This window comes from Protopterus annectens, chromosome 5.part0, assembly GCF_019279795.1.
Source record: "Protopterus annectens isolate FY-2018-M chromosome 5.part0, PAN1.0, whole genome shotgun sequence".
Taxonomy (NCBI): domain Eukaryota; kingdom Metazoa; phylum Chordata; order Ceratodontiformes; family Protopteridae; genus Protopterus; species Protopterus annectens.
The window spans coordinates 1,823,245,660-1,823,265,489 of record NC_056735.1 but is presented as its reverse complement, the minus strand read 5'-3'; the positions used below and the strand labels follow the sequence as shown (position 1 = coordinate 1,823,265,489).

General features: G+C 35.5%; 1 protein-coding gene across 1 annotated transcript in view; it reads left to right on the top strand.

Annotated features, from left to right (window-relative positions):
• Positions 1–19,830, top strand: part of ADGRG7 (adhesion G protein-coupled receptor G7) — a 974,993-nt gene that overhangs the window by 269,778 nt on the left and 685,385 nt on the right. The window contains exon 4 of the mRNA XM_044071646.1: positions 13,159–13,268. Within this exon, the coding sequence (XP_043927581.1) occupies positions 13,159–13,268 (110 nt within the window). The remainder of the gene's footprint in view (positions 1–13,158; positions 13,269–19,830) is intronic.

Sequence of the window (19,830 nt, the reverse complement as noted above, 5' to 3'; positions counted from 1 at the left end):
TGAAACCCACACCACATCCAGTTTTTTTTGGGGGGGTGACAAAAGGCCAAAAATCAGGGAGGAGCACATTTTAAACATTGCTTGTATAATTTTGGAAAGTTGCTAGAATAAAATGTTGTGTTACCACCATGCACTTCACTGCCAAGTCTTGAACGCAACAGCATGGGCATTATAGTCAGAGCAACATACCACTATGCCAAATCAGCAGTTTCCTGAAAGACAGGAAGACTGAAACTTAAATGGCTATCATTTATTGAATTCAGTTCTCACTTCTCACCATGGCTCTCAACCTGTTAGCACAAAAAACCTGGGCAAAGCCAATAATGGGGGAATACAGGATTCAGTTATCACTTCTCACCATAGCTCTCAACGTCTTAGCACATAAAACCTGGACAAAGCCAATAATGGGGGAATACAGCCTCAGAATAGGGACAAATTTCAAATACTGATCTTTATAAACTTAGAAAATTGCTAGAATAAAAGGTTTTGTGTTACCAATTACCATTTCTGAAGACTATGAAGTCTGAAATTCAAATGCTTATTATTATTTAGTAAATTCAATCCTTCAGTGATTTGCTACAAAAATCCTGAAAACCACAGATTTAATATGGAATAGAACAAAAATATATTCAAATGCCTGTCATTATTTAGTGAATTCAATCCTTCAGTGATTTGCCACAAAAATCCTGAAAACCACAGATTTAATGAAGAACAGAACAAAAATATGCGGCATAAATTGACAAGTGGTGGTGGCTAGGGACTTTAGGCTCTTTTTACTTGTACCCTGGGTACAGGGTTTGAGCCTGAAGGTATATTAAACTGGGGCATTTTAAACACACACACACACACACACACACACACACACACACACACACACACACACACACACACACACACCTCCGGTAACTCCAAGCAAATTAAACAGCAGCTAAAGCCTTACACATGACAAAAATGTTAAACAGCAGCAAAACTAAAGCCTTAAATATGGTAAACTAAGCTCTATGTAATAATGCGCTGGAATGGATAAACTGCAAAAGCAAAGCTCCGTGGAAGCAGATCTACCTTAAGCAGACTACTGCTCTGGATAACACCAGCAGCACCATCAAAATACCAAACAATAACTCCATTCACCAGCAGCACCATTGAAATACCAAACAATAACTCCATTTGCTAGCAGCACCATTGAAATACCAAACAATAACTCCATTTGCCAGCAGCAGCAGCATCATAATACCAAACAATAACTTAATTCGCCAGTAGCACCATAGAAATACCAAATAATAACTCTGTTCATTTCTGCGCTCAAACAGAAAAGCTAATGCTCTGAATAACTGCAAAGCAAAGCCTTAAACAGCCCAAGCAGACTACCATTCGTTTCCTTGCTCAAACAGCCAGCCAGAAATGCATGCAAGCCCTTGAGCTCAATTCTGACAGGCTGGTGGAGCTGACGTCATCGTGCATGTAATAAAAAGCACGAAAATACATTTTTTTTTAAAAATCAGAAATGAACGGATGCCACTCAGGAATCGTGGCACCCTATTGTTTGGACTACAAACCTCTGTAAAAACCAAGTAATTCGGATGGTTGGGAGGTATGGTCTAACTTCATGGGGTACACAACTGGAAGCTTGCCTAGTTTGTCTTGGAAAAGATCAGCACAGGTAGAAAAATGTGCTGGGTAAAATTAGAGTAGTAGTCTTTTAAGTTAACTTGGTGGACTTCCTTATTAAATGAAAGCAGTCCCATTTTCAAACTGTGAGCCCTGATAATGACTGGACGTGCCTCTTGACCACATAAAGTAATGTCGTTGCTTCTTCCAGCATAGTAACATGAAAGCACTACTGAGCAAGAAGCAGAGTAACATGAAAGCACTACTGAGCCTTTGGTTTGAATTTCTTCACCTCCATAAGCAACAAGTTTCACACACCTTGCCAAATCAAGCCTTTCACCTTTACATACTCTGGCAAATGTTTCTGCTGACATAACATTGCACTTGGAACCTGTATCATCTTTGAGCTCTGTGGGTTTGCCATTTATCCGAACAATACAAAATACTTCATTCTTTGCCCTTAAATCTACTGCATTGACCGTTTCATGAAGCATTGACACACCATCAACATAAAGAGTAGAGTTGCCACTGTCTTACTAATCACTCGTTTCTTAAAATGTTCCCTCATTCACTCCAATGGAGCTCATGAAGTTTGCACTGTAAATTCCAATGGGCAGGGTCTAAGCCTTTTAACAGAGTCAAATTAGGTCCACACATTTCAAACAAATTTTCATATTTCTGGAATCATAGCAGTTATGAAAGAAGTATAAATGGCAAACTCTTCAGCACAAAATATTTTTATAGAGGTAGTTTTCTCTAGATTCTAGATCTTAATCCAAATGTTATAAGTCACAGTAAACACAGTAATGATTACATTTGTAATATTTTGTAAACAACTTACAATATCTCAGCAACCACTCAAGTTACACACGTACTGTCAGCAGCATTTTATTCATCTACCTGAGAGCTTTCATATGAGGCTAAGGAGTTCTGTCTGTGCTACTTGCTTGTTGAGATATTTAGAAAAAAGTGAAAATGATATCTCTATAAGTTAATATTTAAAAACAACAGTTAATATCTGTTTACCTGCACTAGACAGATGTCAAATATTAATGCAGTTGGGCTTGCCAATGTGTAAGTTTTAAGATGAAATCTGATTTTAAAACCTTGTACATAGCATGGTTTTGGAATTATTGACACAAATATGAACAAGCAATATTTGATGCATGGAGGTGTCAGTAGGAGTTAACTGCAGATGCACCTAGAGACGTCACTCAGATGTAATGAGTTAATAAAAGAATGTGGGCCTTTTGATTTACAAAATTTTTTAAAATTGTTCCATTTGTTGCATTTGTGGCATTGCTGAAAAAAAGCTAAACATTTCTCCCTTTTAGATTCATGACTTCTACCACAGTTACAACACTTGGCAATGAAACTAGGTTGAGACCCATGTTTTGAGTTTGCTAACTCATTCTTATGCTTCTCTGAGACTGTGCGAAGTCTGGAATTCGCTAGAAAGTTCTGGAGTTTACAGTGAGTGCTGCAGGGATTACAGCTGACATGTGCTTGGGCCTGTTTCATTTAATAACATGCTGCATACTATCAACATGAGCTTTATCACTGTGCCTTCTAGAGCTGCTCTCATTTGTAAGCATATTTATGTGCTTTTCTGTAAGCTCATATATCTGACAAATCTCAATGGCCTTATTCAAAGTTAAATCACTGTCACAAAGCAAAATCTTTCTCACAGCGTCATCTTCTATGCCACACACAAGTCTGTCCTTTATCAACTCATCCCTTAAGTCACCAAATCTGCACATTTTAACCTTATTTCTCAGGTCAGTTATATATTTATTTATTTGACATTTGTTGACCAGAAAAGTCAGACTGGGACAAAGCCCTTTTTCAGTGGAGATCCCTGGGAGAATAGCTCCACAATACAAATATAAAAATACATGTTACAGTAGAAGTATAATACAAAAGGTTAGCAATATACAGCATGGCGATAAAAAAAGAATAGAGACTAAAGGAGATTATATAGCAAAAGTACATGAAGTTATCATAAATAAGTAGAGTAGAAGATAGTAAAATACAATATATTGGTTGAAAACTAGTAGAAATAAACAGAAGGAGAAAGATGCTAAGGAAGGATAGAAGAATAAAGGGAAAAGAATAGATAGAGTAGGAACTAGATTCAGGTAGGGTGGTTACAGTGGCATTTCCAAGAGTGATTCAGGTACACTTTAAGAGATCTCTTGAATTTATAAACTTGAGGTATGCTTTGCAGTGTTATAAGAAGCTTGTTCAATTGAATAGCAAAATGTTTCATCAAGCTTTTGATCCCTTGTGTAAAATAAATGCCTGTCTATTGTAACGTTTGTCTGCGGGGGTTACACATTTCTCTAAATTTATGTTTTAAGCACTCAGGGTCCTCTCTTGACTCAGCCGGTACAATATGATGGTTTTCCCCTTCTCCAGTATAGATAGCAGGAGCATACACAAATGAGCATTCTCTTTCTATGGCTTCTGACCCAGCTAAATTAAGCAAAATAAATGCCTTTGTATGGTCATTTTATTCAGAAAATGCAGCCTGTATGAAAATGTCGTACTCTTGCTTGAATACTCTCCAGTTCTCAGCAATATTACTGTCAAACACAAGTGCACTTGGTTTCCAAAATTCATCTGCCATGCCCACAAAGTATACACAAACACACTGAAAATATGTACCTTGTAATTATGTACGAACAGTTCTATGAGCTTGTAACAACATTCAACAAATGCACAATAAACTCTTCAAAGTACTTTAGTTTGAAAAATATCTGTACTTTGTGAACTATGCCCTGTAATGGCTGTACTTTTGTGAAATAGCTTTACTGTAACACTGCACAAACATGCAAACACTTTATACACTTCTGATAACTCAGATATCTTTGCTAATACAAAAAATACATATGCTTTGCGAAAAATGTGGTCGTTTCCCTTTATTTTATTTATTTTGTGATATTTAGACTTTATTTCAAGCATTTTCCATAGTAATTCAAATACTTTTATCAATATTGTACATATTTGTTTATTCAAATATTATTTAGGGCATTCTGTATGCCTTGTTTTGCTTTATGCAAAAAGAAATAGTGCTGAGTAAGTTTTAATACCTGAAACTCATTTTTGACTTGTTTTGCAAAGCATGCACATTTTCAGAATGATCTACTCTTGTATAATCCACCGGCATCTAAATAAGTGCTTTAAGTTATTAGTCATACCCCTTCGTTATGGTTCTTCTAACTCCATGTCCTTTTAGATATGCCTCTTCTGGCACCATCTCCTTTATACATGCTACTTCTTACACCATGTTGCTCGTTCATCTCTCACACATATAATAAGAAGGCTTGGGGTTTTGTTCAGATGTTTTAATACAGGCAAACTTATCAGGATGGATAGCAGCATCATTAAATATGAATGAACTAGTTAACAAACAGAGCTTACATACATACATGCTTACATCTCAACAGCTATCTACAAAATGGCAGTCAGACTTGCACATGCTCACTATTTATACATTAGTTGAAGCCCTTGGATAGCTTTGTAAAGGTATATACACATACATTGCTCTACAATAACCTAATACTCAATCTTCTCAAAGTGTATACAATACAGTTTTGAACTTCTGATCTGCAGTCTCAAGGTTATACATGTAATGTACACATCCCTCAAAGAATAACATCATGGCTATCATTTTCATGCTTGACATTTCTTCTTTGATTTACCAGCAATAAGGTAAAAGAATTCATTGACATTAAGGGTGCAATATTTATCTACTTCTAAGAAGCATTCCACTTCCAGTAAACATGACACCTGTATAAACAGCGTCATTGTCCATGGACCAATCTTTTTTGAAATAAAATCTGAATACTGCTGAAGAAAAATAATAAAAGAAGAGTGACTTGGGATCATTATCAGCACTTCGGGAAATGTAAATACATCGACCTGCAACTAAACTGTTTTTAATTTTGAGCACATGTATGACTTTAAAAGTAGGAATTATGCAAAAATAATGTCATCTGATTTTTTTCTTCTTCTATACAACAGGTGGAAATAACCAGATGAAAAAATTAGAATATATATATATATATATATATATATATATATATATATATATATATATATATATATACTTTGCTGGGCTTTTTAAGTAAAGAAAATAGCGTCTGAATAAGTTTATTATTGTCATAATTATTACATCTACACTTTGCTGGTGTCTTTTCCAATCAGTGTTTTTTGTTGTAGATTTTAGATTGATTTTCTTTTAACCACAATTAGTTGGATTATGTAAGCCAATTGCATTCTTTCAGTCAGTTTTTCTACTTTTCCCGGGTCTATATCAGTCTGCTGAAACGGCTGATGATTGAATACCAGCTGTTCGAACTGTGATGTTCAAACAGTGATTATCGCGAAGCCGCAGAACACCGAATTCTTTCCCAGGGAAAGAATTTGGTGGTTTCTGTGGCTTGGCGATTATCAGGACTGTGGTGGGAAGTTATGGGTCGGGTTCAGGTAAGTGTGCGATTGTGTGGATGTTAGGGTTAGGGCACGACTTAGGTGAGCTAGGGTTAGGGTGCAGGTCAGGTGAGTGTGCGATAGTGACAGACCTTAGGGTTAGGGTTTGGGTTAAGGTAAGTGGATAGATAGTAGTGTATGTACAGTTTAGGGTTAGATGTAAAATTTTAAGTGTATGTGTGGATTGTGTTTTTTTGGTGTGTTTGTGTTGTGTGTGTGTTTCTTAGAACAGCGATTTTTTTTTCCCTGGGAAAAAAATCACTGTTCTAAGACTTCAATGTTTTTGCACTTCGTGGTTAGAAGTTCGAACATATGGTGTTCGAACTTCAGCCATTTTGGTGAACTGATATAGAACCTTTTCCCTCTCTGTAATACAACTGTTCAGCTTGTGCATATAATTTACGTGATGTGGGGGCCAAGTAACCAATGTGCAGTACAGGCCCACCTGCAAAAAAAGAGTTTTTTATATTATTTATGGTTTTCAAATTACTATTTTTCAGAATTCAAAATTTGGAAGAGCATGTCTTATTGTTTTGTAACTTTACTGAATGTAGGGAAATTTATTATTATTATTATTATTATTATTATTATTATTATTATTATTATTATCATCATTATCATTATTATCATTATTTCATCATCATTTTTATGTTTTCAGGCAACTTGTATGTGTCTGCATATGTACTGAGCAAATTTAATACATGTGACAATGATGAAATAATGTGGCAAACAAATCTATAAATTGTTACCTAATTGGTAGCAAGTTTTCATAGCTGTAAAGGTAACCCTGTCACGTCAAATATGCCATCTTGGATTTAAAAATGCAAATAGTTATGCATTTCATTAGCTGTGACAAATTTAGAATTGTTTTCTTTAAATAATATTTTATTGTTTATGGTTGTTTGCTCACTTTTTCCTTCAGAAGCTACATTACATCATCATGGAACAGAACTATTGAGCATTCTGTATCTTGTTTCTAAAAGAAATACAGATTCTATTTGCATTTAGAAGTATGTCTAACCTCTGTGGAGGGTTCTTCATTAGAGCTACTACTGCCCTTTTTCCTTCTTGTTGTCTGGGACTATTACTGGGAATTTGGAAAATTTGTCTCCAAGGAGTACACATCACCAGAATAGCTACTATCCTTTTCTTTCTGTTTGACTAGGACTATTTTTTGGACTTTGGGAATTCGATCTGGTAAGGAAGCAACATCAAAGTACTTGTCTTCTAGAATGTTGCACTTTATTTACATCCTGAGGTTTCAGTCATCAGTCATAAGTAATTGGAAATTGCATCTACAGGTGCAGTTAGAGTCTGCCTGTTGACAGTCTGCACTTATGAAATGTTTTATTTTTGTGTTTTACAATTGCAGCGCTGCTTTGTATATCAAATCAGATCTTTTAAAAGTACAGGGTTTTCATTTATTCATTTAACGGGGACTGTGGATGATAAATTATTTTTCTAGTAATGGATAGTCTTACTGCTTGAGTGTAAGTCTTACTGCTTGAGTGTAAGTAGTCGGCAGCTATCAAAATATAATGTTGGTTAGCTCATTAAAAGTGTGATCAGTAACTGGAGTCTTGGTATCAAAATAGTAGTCTGATTAGTGGCAGTATACCATATATATATATATATATATATATATATATATATATATATATATATATATATATGTATATACACTGGAAATAGACATTACAAGCCCTCCCATGAAATATTGTGGTATGGTTGGTATGTTGAAAAAGGGTGCTGTTACTACAGATGAATCTGTATCCCCTCCTATGAAATGTTGTGGTATTTTTGGTAATCAGCACTAGGAGGCAGTGGGCTCAGACTAAGTTGGGTTAAATCCTGGAGAGCCAGTGACTCCAAAGCTGTTTTGGAGCTAACAGTGAATATCCTATTTGGGTATGACAAGTGTTGGCCATAATCCAAGGTAGTGATGTGCAGTTACTATAATTTCTTCAGACCAGACATCCTCTTTGCATTTGGGTGAGAGTTCTATGGATTTGGGGTCCGTATCCTTGTCATCCATTGCAGTTTCTATAGTATAAAGCGCAGCCTTTACATCTGTAAATCTAACTAAAGAAGACAATGATGAAATGAGCTGATTAAATGAAGGAGGCTCTAGATCTGGAACACATGGAAAAACCTTGAAAACTAAATATAAGGAGAGTGGAAACAAATGTTTAGAGCTCCCTTTCTGTGAGTATTGCACGATTTAAGCTTTTTTGTAGATGGCCTAAATAAATTTGAATTAAAGATTTATCTAGAGAGAACAGGTAGTTACAGAAATAGCTAATACTGGGACAATTTGTTGTCCACAGGGAAAAGTATTCCAATAATTATTTGAAGTGTTTTGTGTAGCACATTGATTTCAGTTTGTTTATTGTGTCACAAGCTTATTGCTTGCACTAAGACTCTTTGCATGGTAAACTATATTTTACAAACACATTTTATGTGGAGTCAAGCAGCAAACAGATGAAAATGAAGTTGCAGCCAGCCGGATTAAGTTAAACTGAATTTTATTACTCACACAAAAGATATAGCGCTTTCATCTGATGTATAACAAACAGATTCATCAGAATGTAAGCAACAGTAAACCACATTTGGTTTAAATAACCCTCTTGAAAAAAGTCACATGTTAACAAAAAACAATAAAAAATGCTTTCCCCCACCAATCTGTATACATGATTAAACCTAATGTTAAAACCATACTTAAAGTGATACACACATATAAAATGTTCTTAATCAAACCAAGCAAGAACGCAATTTTAAAACACTAGCAATAGACAAACTGCCATTTAAACCTGGATGTTTTAAAGCATTAAGCTTGATTAGACATCTTATTTGTGGTATTCAGTAATATCTTCCCATGGGCCACCTCTAGCTTTTTTTGATACCATATCCAACACATAAAAACAAAAATTATGAGTAGAATGTTGTATAATATGTTTATACAAAACATAATTTAAATTTTTGTTTTTTATGTTTAAATTATGTTCACATATTCTGTCCCTCAAGCATCTCTTTGTTTTTCCTGCATAAAAACATTTGTAATGTTGACACAAGGCAGCATAAATAACCCCCACTGAATTACAGTTGACATAATACTTAGAAATTATTTTACTCCCATTAGTAATAACAAAATCACTCTCCAAAATAAACTTAAATTGTGGGCACAATCCATATTTAAATGTCCCCCCTTTTCTGTTAGTTTTATATACCTATTCACTCTCAGCATGGTCAGAAAATTTCTTGAAAGACTAAGTTTTTCTGTAAACCACAACAGGAGCTTCCCTCAAAACTTCACAGAGATTATCACAACACGAAAAAATATCCCAGTTTTTTTTTTTTTTTTTGAGAATTTAAGTAATTTCACAATAATCACTGTTAAACTCAGTAATAAATTCCTAGGAATAATCTTTGTGTATTTGTTGACTCAAACTGGCATTAACACAACTAGTAAAACTTCTTAGTCTAAAATGGTCACTGTTAAACACTTCATTAATAATGTTATAGGGGTAACCCTTAGTCTTAAACATCTCACTTAACTTATGGCCTTTCATCAAATGTGTGTCATATTCAGATACCATTCAAGCAAGTCTTACACACTGACCTTTTATTATTGCCTTTTTCTGATGTTGGAGTTGGCTACTGGAATAATGAAGCAAACTGTTTTGAGTACATAGGCTTCTTGTAGATGGTACTAACAAACCTTTCATGGGTAATATCTTTACAATCAAAGCATCCAAATAGCTGATCTCTCTAGCATTATGGGTGTAAGTGAACTGTAAAAAAGATGTGGTCATGTTTTAAGTAAAACACAAATTTTTCGATCTCCCTGTCAGTTCCTTTCCAAATAAAAAAAAATATTGTCCAAAAAGCTGACGTAAAATACCAGGAAGGGGGAGTAAATGTGTTAAATAAGTATTTCCTTTCCCATTGTAGAAGTATAATATTGGCAACGATGGGGGTACAAAATGCCCCCATAGCCACCCCCTTCTTCTGCAAAAAATATTTCCCCTCCAGCTATAAATAATTATGTTTCAGTGCTAATTCCATGAAAGTGTCCAACACATATATTTCCTTGTCATCCTACTCTGTATTTTCAACAACAGGCTCAAGCCCAACATCATGACAAATGACATTAAGTAAATTAACCACATCTAGAGTAGAGTTATAAATACAACTTCCTCAGTATAGGTAACATCTCTACATTTTCCAAAAAATCCCAAGAGTCTTGACACAAATGATGGAAAGACTAAAGGCAGTTATTCAATTTTGCATCAATATACTTAGCAAGAGGGTGTGTCTTAGATTTACATGCATCTACGATGAGTCTCATAGGGAGCATTGCTATATTCTTATGCAACTTAGGTATACTGAATAATTTAGGAACAGTAGGAAATGTTACATTCAAAAAATGGAATGTTTCAGGACTAATACATTCATTCATCACCATGTCTTCAAGTAAAAAAATTGGGTCTATATTACCAGATCGAAAACCCATTTCAGCGAATACCACAAGACTGACACGTATAGCGCAAACTGCAAATACGCCAAACCCCCTAAATTGTGAATTTTCAAATCTTGAACCATCATAGTCAGCCAACACCACACTCTACATACTACATACCCAAACATAATAAATAAAACACATACATACACTAACCAAACCCTACTAGTAACCCTACACTAAGCCTAACATATAACAACTATCTATGCACTTACCTTAGCCTGCATCCTAACCCTAAGGTCCATAACTATTGCACACTTACCCTACAGACATGTACCCAAACAAAACAAATAATCCACACACATACACTTAACAAAACCCTACTTCTAACCCTACACTAAACCTTACATACATTACCTATCTGTGCAGTTACCTTAACCCGCACCCTAACCCTAAGGTCCATAACTATCGCACACTTACCTTACGGAGCTATACCGCAGATGGGCCAACCATGACACTTCGACATTTCATGTTTTGCGATTTTGAACATTTGTCGTTACCGTAGTTCGTACTATACTTGTCGGTCTTGTGGTGTTTGATGAAACGTGTTTTCGATCTGGTAATATAGACCCAAAAAAATATATACTTCTAAGACTTAGAAATACAATGCAAAGAGATGGCTTCATAAAAATCTTCATTTGAAAAATATAATCAGCTTGGTAGAAAACTACCACCCCACCCCCACCCTTAGGTATCCTAAAACTAATATTTTTATCCCTGCTTAGTTGAGAAAGCAACTTGTACTTGGCATCAGTCATATTTGCTACAAAAACTCAGATTTTTCTTACAAACAAGCTTTCTAAAGTCAAACTCACATAACTTCAAATATAAGCAAGGCAAAGGAAGGGGTGGATTAAATGTAATGCTATGCTTTAACACCAATGATTTGAAAACAGTATCATTATTTCTAAACATGACTTTAAAATTCAACTTCCTTAAAAATAATTTAAGATCAATAATTAAATCAGAAATATTAGTACCAAACGCAGGTACAAATGTTTGCCCTTTGGCAAGAAGGTTAGCACATTCTTGCCCAAACAATGCTGATGTATAGTTAAATAATTTAAAGTCACCTGAAAAATTGCAAGTAATTTTCACAACACTCTGCTCTATGCTGTTCTGTCTGGTGCGACTGTTCCCCTGCTGATTTTATCATGTCCAACTTCTTCTCCCTCTTCCTCCATTCGATGGATGTGCCTGCTTGTTCCTCCTGTTCTACAGATGTTCAGACCACCTTAAAGGGACCTTCTATAAAGGGGGAAATTCTTCATCATAGGTGTTAGGAGCTTGGTTATCAGAGGCCACAAATTCATCCACAGAGGCAACCATGCCTCCTTTTTTGAGGTGGCCCATGGGAAGATATTATTGAATACCGTGAATAAGATGGCAAATCAAGCTTAATGCTTTAAAACATCTAGATTTAAATGACAGTTTGTCTATTGCTAGTGTTTTAAAATTGCGTTCTTGCTTGGTTTGAGTAAGAGCATTTTATATGTGTGTATCCCTTTAAGTATGGTTTTAACTTTAGGTTTAGTCATGTAGATAGAGTGGTGGGGAAAAACATTTTTGTTTGTTTTTTGTTAACATCTGATTTTTTCAACAGGGTTATTTAAACCAAATGTGATTTACTATTGCTTAGATTCTGATGAAGTCTGTTTGTTATACACCAGAAGAAAGTGCAAAATCTTTTGTGTGAGTAATAAAGAATTCAGTTTCCTTCATCTGGATGGCTGCATCTTCATTTTCATCCTTTTTATGTGCCATTGTATTTTTATTTTTATTTATTTATTTAACATTTGTTTACCAGGAAAGTCTGACTTGGAACGAAGCCAATTTTCAGTGGAGGCCCGGGGACAAATGTTCTAGATGCATGTCTTTGTAACTGTCTGTATAATTTCAGAATGATTGCTTTCATCTAATAAACACATCACTTTTGATATCAACTTTGGCACTCCTTGAAGATTTTAACATTCTGTTTAGCACTTTAGCCATTGTGAAATATTAACTTTTGCAAATTTTCTGTTCATGTTTTAGTAGTATAGGAGTAATTTCTTTTCACACTTCTTTCTGCACTCTCGAAGCCTTCTGAATGTTGTTAGTGGCTGATATCTAGAATGCTTTCAAAATGTGTAACAACAAATGAAAACAAAAGATGCAGCAATACAGCTTTGGGCTTATGTATGTTAAATATAATTTACAACTTGGTTACAAAATTGTGCAAGCTTCCCTTAATTTTAACCATTTGTATGTATATGTACGTAGTCTCCTGCAATTTACTTACACTGCAATCCATTTAATCTTGTTAAATTAACTATTTTGAAATTTTTCTGATGTAATCACTTACCTTATTATTCAATTTGTTGCCACTTGTTATGTTTCAACCTGGGATGAACCTGCAATTGATCATGCTTAATCAGTCCTCTACCCCTGTAAGCAAATATACATAAATAAAAAAAATAAATAGGTGTAGCAATCACAAAGCAGCTTTTGGCATACTTTAAACATCTTGACTAATAAACATTTATTCTTTTTTTAAGTGGAAAGACCAAAAGCAACACGTCTATGTTCTGAAATAAATGGAATGCCAACTTTTGGAAAGCCAGTATTTGTGAGTTGCAATGAAAGTCTTGATACCCTTAAAACTGAGGTATTTATGTTTTTATTGTATTTGTCCTGGCTTTTTTCTGGTTTAAAAGTGTGATAGAATATTAAGAAAATGAGAAAGTGTTATATATCAGAATCTCTGTTGTTGGTATTATTACAACACACCATTAATTAATTTACTTATATTCATTTTTATTACCAGGAAAGTCTGACTGGGTAGGAACCCATTTTCAGCAGAGGCCTGGGGAAAAAAGCTCTAAAGTATTACAAAACATGGTAATACAATAATTTTACAGTCATAAAAATAATATGAGAACAGCTGCAGTTTAAATAATTATACTAAATTAGGCATTATATGAAAACATTGCTTAAGAATAAATACACGTTATATGACAATGATTTAACAGTTAGAAAACGTTTAGCCAGTTTAAAGAGAAATTAAAAGTAAGTTAGTATAGTAAAAACAGGAATTGCAATATGAAGTGAGAGAAAAAGAAAGCTTATGGTATATTTAGAAAGCCAAGGAAGAGCATTTAATAGAAGTAAGAAAGTAAGTGAAGAAGGGATATTAAGGAGATATAAGGTATGACTAGGTATTTGTTCACATTTAGGGATATAGTAATTAAACAATAACAATTCAATATAATTAATAACAAAACTGATTTTTTAGTGTCTAATTTGTAATCCCAGAAATAATCCACTATGTCCTAAACTAGGATCAATCTACAGGAAAATTTCCTAAGGAGTCTGATTAGAACAGCACAAAGATAGCAAAGAACCAGTTGGATTTTTTTTCTGTTAAAATCTTAATTATCTCAGTATCACAAAGAAGAGTTCATGGAGTTATTTGAATCCAGCAAAATTGTTTTGCTAACAAGTGGATCAGACATATTTTACATTCACTTTCCTGTTTATGATCATAAGATCATAGGATCATAGGAAGTTACTAGGCTATTGATCCTGAGGCCCTTACAAGCCTAGACAAGAATTTAGCCCATGTTCGAACAAGTCAGCACCCTATGCTACTGTCCAGCAGGGACATAGGTGAAATCCCAGAGGTGTATTTCCTGTTCCCCATCCAGTTATCCAGGTTGTGCTTAAAAAGGTTTAATGAGGTTCAATGATAATCATTCATTTTAAAACATTGTGTACGTAGAAGAGGTATAGTTTTTTGTGTCAGTTATCTTCAAAAGCCAGTTCATCTAAGAGTTCTTAACTAGTCCAAGGATCCTTTTGAATTATTTCCAGTGGAGTATACTTACATATTTCCTTTGGTTACTTTTTCATATCATCAGGCACGTTCCAAGGCACTCAGAATATCTGCCTTCTGTTAATCACAGAAGTAAATCACCCTTATTTATGAATTAATAAGTAATATATTTATTCTAATTTGTTAACTGAGAATGTGCACTGTGGAGTTCCATTTTCAGTGAATCTCTGAGGAGACAACTGTGAGACAATAAACAGCAAGAAAACTACTTTAAGTTACAGTACACATTATGCAGTTAAATAACACACAAGGTATAATTCAATTAATATACGCATAAATTAATTTTCTAAAGCAAATATTGGTAAAAATTAGTAGCAAATGTAGCAAGTGAGAATGACTCTTTTTAACTTAAGATGGTTGATAGGTCCAACAAGTGCAGAGAAGGGAGACTATATAGCAAGGTATATATGTGAGTGCTTAGAAAGGGAATGAAGGACTTGGAATATGTCACAGCTGCACATACATTTGTTACTGAGGTAAGAGAACAAAACAAATTTTAATATTCATGTAGAGGAATTTATGAACCAAGCTGAGCTGTATAGAAGTAAGGTATTGGCTGTATTTAATCCAGATAAGATCATGCAGCAAACTATGCAGGCCTTATATGTATTTGTTCCAGTTTGCTATGAATTCATGAAGCTAACTTATATAAGAGGTGAGAGGTGTATGTGAGACAGGGCAGAAGAAAGAATCTTAATGCGGAGACTCCATCTTTAGCTTTTATGAAATATTTAACAGAAAGTGAGACTAGTCTTTGCAATTGGCCTGTGTGCATTGGAATTGAATTTAAGTTGATTATCAGGGTAATGTGAATAATCTTAGATGTTTCAACTTGTAAAGTTAGGGTGAGGCTGACTGAGGTGACGGACTGAGCTTACCCAACAGAGATTGCATAGGGTCAAGATGAACTTTGAACTTAGCAGTTGTGAGTGGAATATTAGGAGAGTAAAGCTTTAATTTTGTCTGTCAAGCATTTATCAGAAGACCCATGAATTATAGCCTTATCTCAGTTGTGTGAAAGTATGATTGCTGAAGAGAATGGAAGGTGTGTAGAGTAGAACCAGAGATGGTAATTGTGGAGTTATATACATACTAGATGCATTTGGCATTGCCTATATTGAGTGCCATATTGCTCACTATGATGGTAAAAAGAAGCAAGCCAAACCTTGAGCTTTGGAGGACATCCATAGCAACAGCTGACTGTGCTGTTGAAGCTCAGTTCCATTTCATTGCTTGTGATCTGTGCTCTTGGTACCTGCTGAATCCACTACTAGTACTGAATGATAAACCAAGAAACAAGCATATATCCTCAAGAGTATAAAGTTTACTGTGTTGAACAGTACTGAAATATTTCAGTAATTCCAAATGCCTATAAATCTTTCAAAAATTCATCACAAATAAATTCAACCATGACAAATAGTCTGTACTGCTTTTATAAATCGGATGAAAGCCATGTTGAGCATGTGATAGTAGGCAGATTTTTTTGCAGGAACGCCATAAGATGTTTGTGGACATATTTTTCCATAATTTTTGAAACTGGAAGAAATAAGATGATTAAATTATTTAGGGGAATCATGGGATACATTACCCTCCATGGAAAATATGTTAATGAGTACATTGACTGGATAGGCAATAGTGGGAGCAAGAATTGTTAAAATTTTTGTAGGATGTAGTCTGTTGTTGGAGACCCTCATGTCACTTCCATGAGAAGTTTATGGACGGAGGAGGTACAAATTATGTTGATGGCAAAAAGAGGATGCTGGTTAATTACAGACTGTATATTGTGTACTGCAAGGGAATTGAAGATAAGCTTTTGTTTAGTTCAGAGAAAGTGCTTAGTAGACATTTAAACTACTGAGACATCATTCAACTGCAGGAAGGATGCTAGAGAGTACAATTGATGAGAGTGAAGAGGATGGTAACCCGAATTCCAAAAATGTTAGTGGCTGTTTTTGTGTGTGTTTTTTTTTCTGTTTAGTAAAATAAGAATTTTTGCTACTGAGGATGTAATTTTTATATTATTTTGTGCTGTATAACATTTATTGAGATTACTGAGGTTATGAAATTTGACATCAGTGCCACATATAATCTCTCTCAACCATGAGTTTGCTAATTTCATAGGTAATCTAGGCCAGCAATAATACATAGATATTTTAGTGTACAGATCTGTTGATGAGAGTTAGGACAAGATAATTAGATTAGTGCAATTTCCTCTAGTAGAAGGGAATGTAAAATAGTCTGGTTTGTGCTTGTTAATGCCTGGCCAAGGGATGTGGTGTTCCATTTGGGGATATTGTGAGAGTAGAGAAAATCATGTTTTGTTTGGATTTTAGTAGAGGTCCATATGGCAATGATTGAAAGATTGTTGCTATGCAATCAGACAAAACACTTTGTGGGAGAACTTATAAGGTGAGATGACTAAGACATTCTCTGTTACTATACTTATCTGTTCTATTAGGTTGTGAGATGAGTTGGGAGAGACCATAAAGTTGTAAAAAAGGAATGTGTAGGGGCACCAATGGTTAATAACAAGTTAATGTTGAAATCCCCAAGCATTATGACTTCTGAGTTGAGCTACAAGAATAAGAAATGCAAGGTTTCCACAGAAAAGGGATTTTCTTTTACTGATGGAATGTAGCTACAGACAACAGTGAGACGTTTAGCTTCATTTTCCTTAATGTTGGCTACAATGGATTCATAGGTCTGTAGGTAGTTACTAGGTTTGTGCTTGAGAGGACCATTGAAAAGCCTAGCCGGAGGAACCTAGTCGAGTTGGGTTTAATCAGCCAACCTGATCAAAGAGAGCTCTGATATCTGCCCTAAGTAGGAGGTTGTGATTAGCTGTCCAGTTGCTATGTTTTGTTTTAAAGGTGGCTAAGGTGTTTCTTTCTTTGACATGCAAGGGGAGTGTGTTCATTAGACAGGGTATGCAGTGTGTTATATATATATTCAGCATAAAGGCCTATTTATGTGCCAGTGAAGACTAAGGCCTTTTGTGCAGGTTTTAGTGGTGTTAACAATTTTGTGAAGGTGAAGGGGGTTTAGTAGAGTGGGATCCTAGTTTTAGAATGGGAGGCCAAGCAGCAATCATCATGCAAGAGCCTGTAGGAGTTGAAGTGTAAAGACAGGGTGTTCAGTCTGTCCAAATAGTTTTGGGAGCTTATTCTAATAATTTTCTTTATTAGAAATGTTTAGGGTCTGTCTAGGTGGGCAAGATGTTTTGGGGGATACACACCAAAAGTGGGCATATAGAGAAGAATTTAGACTTCAGTGGACTGAAAGGAGATGCCCAGAGAAATTAACTGATCCAGAAAGAATGATTTCTTATATATTACTGATATGTATAATCAAAGGATAGGTCATTATCAGGAGTAGTACCCTGATTTCTAATGACACTGTCAGTTTTAAAGGAGGTGCCTGTTATGTAATATGGACTACAAAGGTTCTGCTTCCCATATAAAACTACAGTACACTTTTTGGCATTGAGATTGATCCATGATCATTGGACCAGGCATTGGTCTGGTCCAACCCTTGCTGGAGTGTGCGAGTAGTAGTAAGGGGTTCATAGTCGTATCTAGTTTACATTTATCTACAAACCGTGTTAGCCAAAGCCCTTTGACTTTTGTTTTTGCATTGCAAAAGTAAATGCCAAAGAGGAAGTTCCAAGGAGTAAGCCCTGTAGAGCACCACTTGTGACATTTTTTTATGACTACAAAATCCCACCAAAGCTCATTGTATGAGTTCTGCCTACAAACCGGTTGTCTATCCAGTGGATGGCATATGAAGTAATGCTTAATTCTGCAAGCCTGTCAATAATACTTGCATGTTGAATGGTGTCAAAGGCTTTAGCAGCATCCAACAAGGCAGCATGGATCCCTTGACTTTTGCCCAGGGTCTTAATAACCCTTTTAAAGTAATCAACTAGATTGAATAGACAGCATCTACCTTTTAAGAAGCCAGACTGACTTGGATCAAGAGGTTGTAGGTCACCAGTATTGTTACTGATAAGTTCTGTGATGATGCATTCTTAAATGATAGCAGTGAGACTTATGGTACTGTAATTACTAGGGTCTATGGTGGGGCTTCCCTTATGTAGTGGTACTGCAAATGCACTTCGCCAAACATCTGGTACATAATCTCAAGAGAGTTTTAGGTCGGGTAGGTTCAGTAGGGGATGATCTGTCTAGTGCACTACAACATTTACCATCATCCTAAAGTCCAAAGGTGGATGCATTAGTTACTCTGTGCAATATCCTTCAGGCAAAAGTAAGATGTTGGCAACAACTAACACTTGTTCCCTGAGTGTCAGTCTGTCTTGAAAATAATGCCCACACCAAAGACATGAGATAAAAACTCCCAACTGATTCCCATCATAAATAATCAAACGTGAGAGTAGAGTAAGATTAGCTAGACACATGGATGGCAGTGTGAATTAGCACTACCTACTCTTCCAGGGATGTGAAATTAGGCATGTTTTGTGGAGAAAAGAAGAGTTAGAGCATACAATTGATAATAAATACCTCTCCTCACCATGACCTCCAACATAATATATATACTGTGAATAACACAGGCCCCAAAAGCAAACCCTGGGGCACACCACAGTCTAACAGGTAAGAATCAAAGGAATCTACCTCTGACACTGCACACTGAATACGGCCAGGAAGTAGGACATAAACAATTAAAGACCGTATCTGAGAACCCAAAGTGTACCTGCATGCAGCCGATCGGGATCCCGTGATTAACGGGTGTATAAAGCTGCAGAGAGACCAGGAATGACTAGAATTGAATACTTTCTTTGCTCTCGTTATTAGGATGTCATTAATCTCTTTTTGTACTGTGCCTTGTCCTAAACCCCGAATGAGATGGGTCTAATAGTTCATTAAGCATCAGATAGGAATGCAGGTGTGTATAAACACCCTTCACGGTAACTTTTCCAACAAAAGACAGGTTAGAAATAGGGTGATATTTCTCCGGCACATTTACATCCAAAGATTTATTTTTGAGAATCAGGTGGGTAGCAAAGGCCTCCTTTATACAGGATAGAAATATTCAAATTCTCAAAGAGGATAGAATGCTGTGAAGAGTAACTGATTCTACCAGCTTGATACAAACTTTAAGTACCCTCATTGGGCCAGGATCCAAGTTGCAACTATCCAGATGTATAGCTGAAGCAATGTTTTGACATTTACCTTAATCGACATATTCAATTTCCACCCAGCAAAAATCATGTGCTACCAACAAACTGCAGTCCTCAGTGGGCACTTCCTGAGGAAAGAGTGCTTTATTTTGGCAGAAGAAAATCATTCAACTTCTGCACACTCATTGGAGAAAAAAG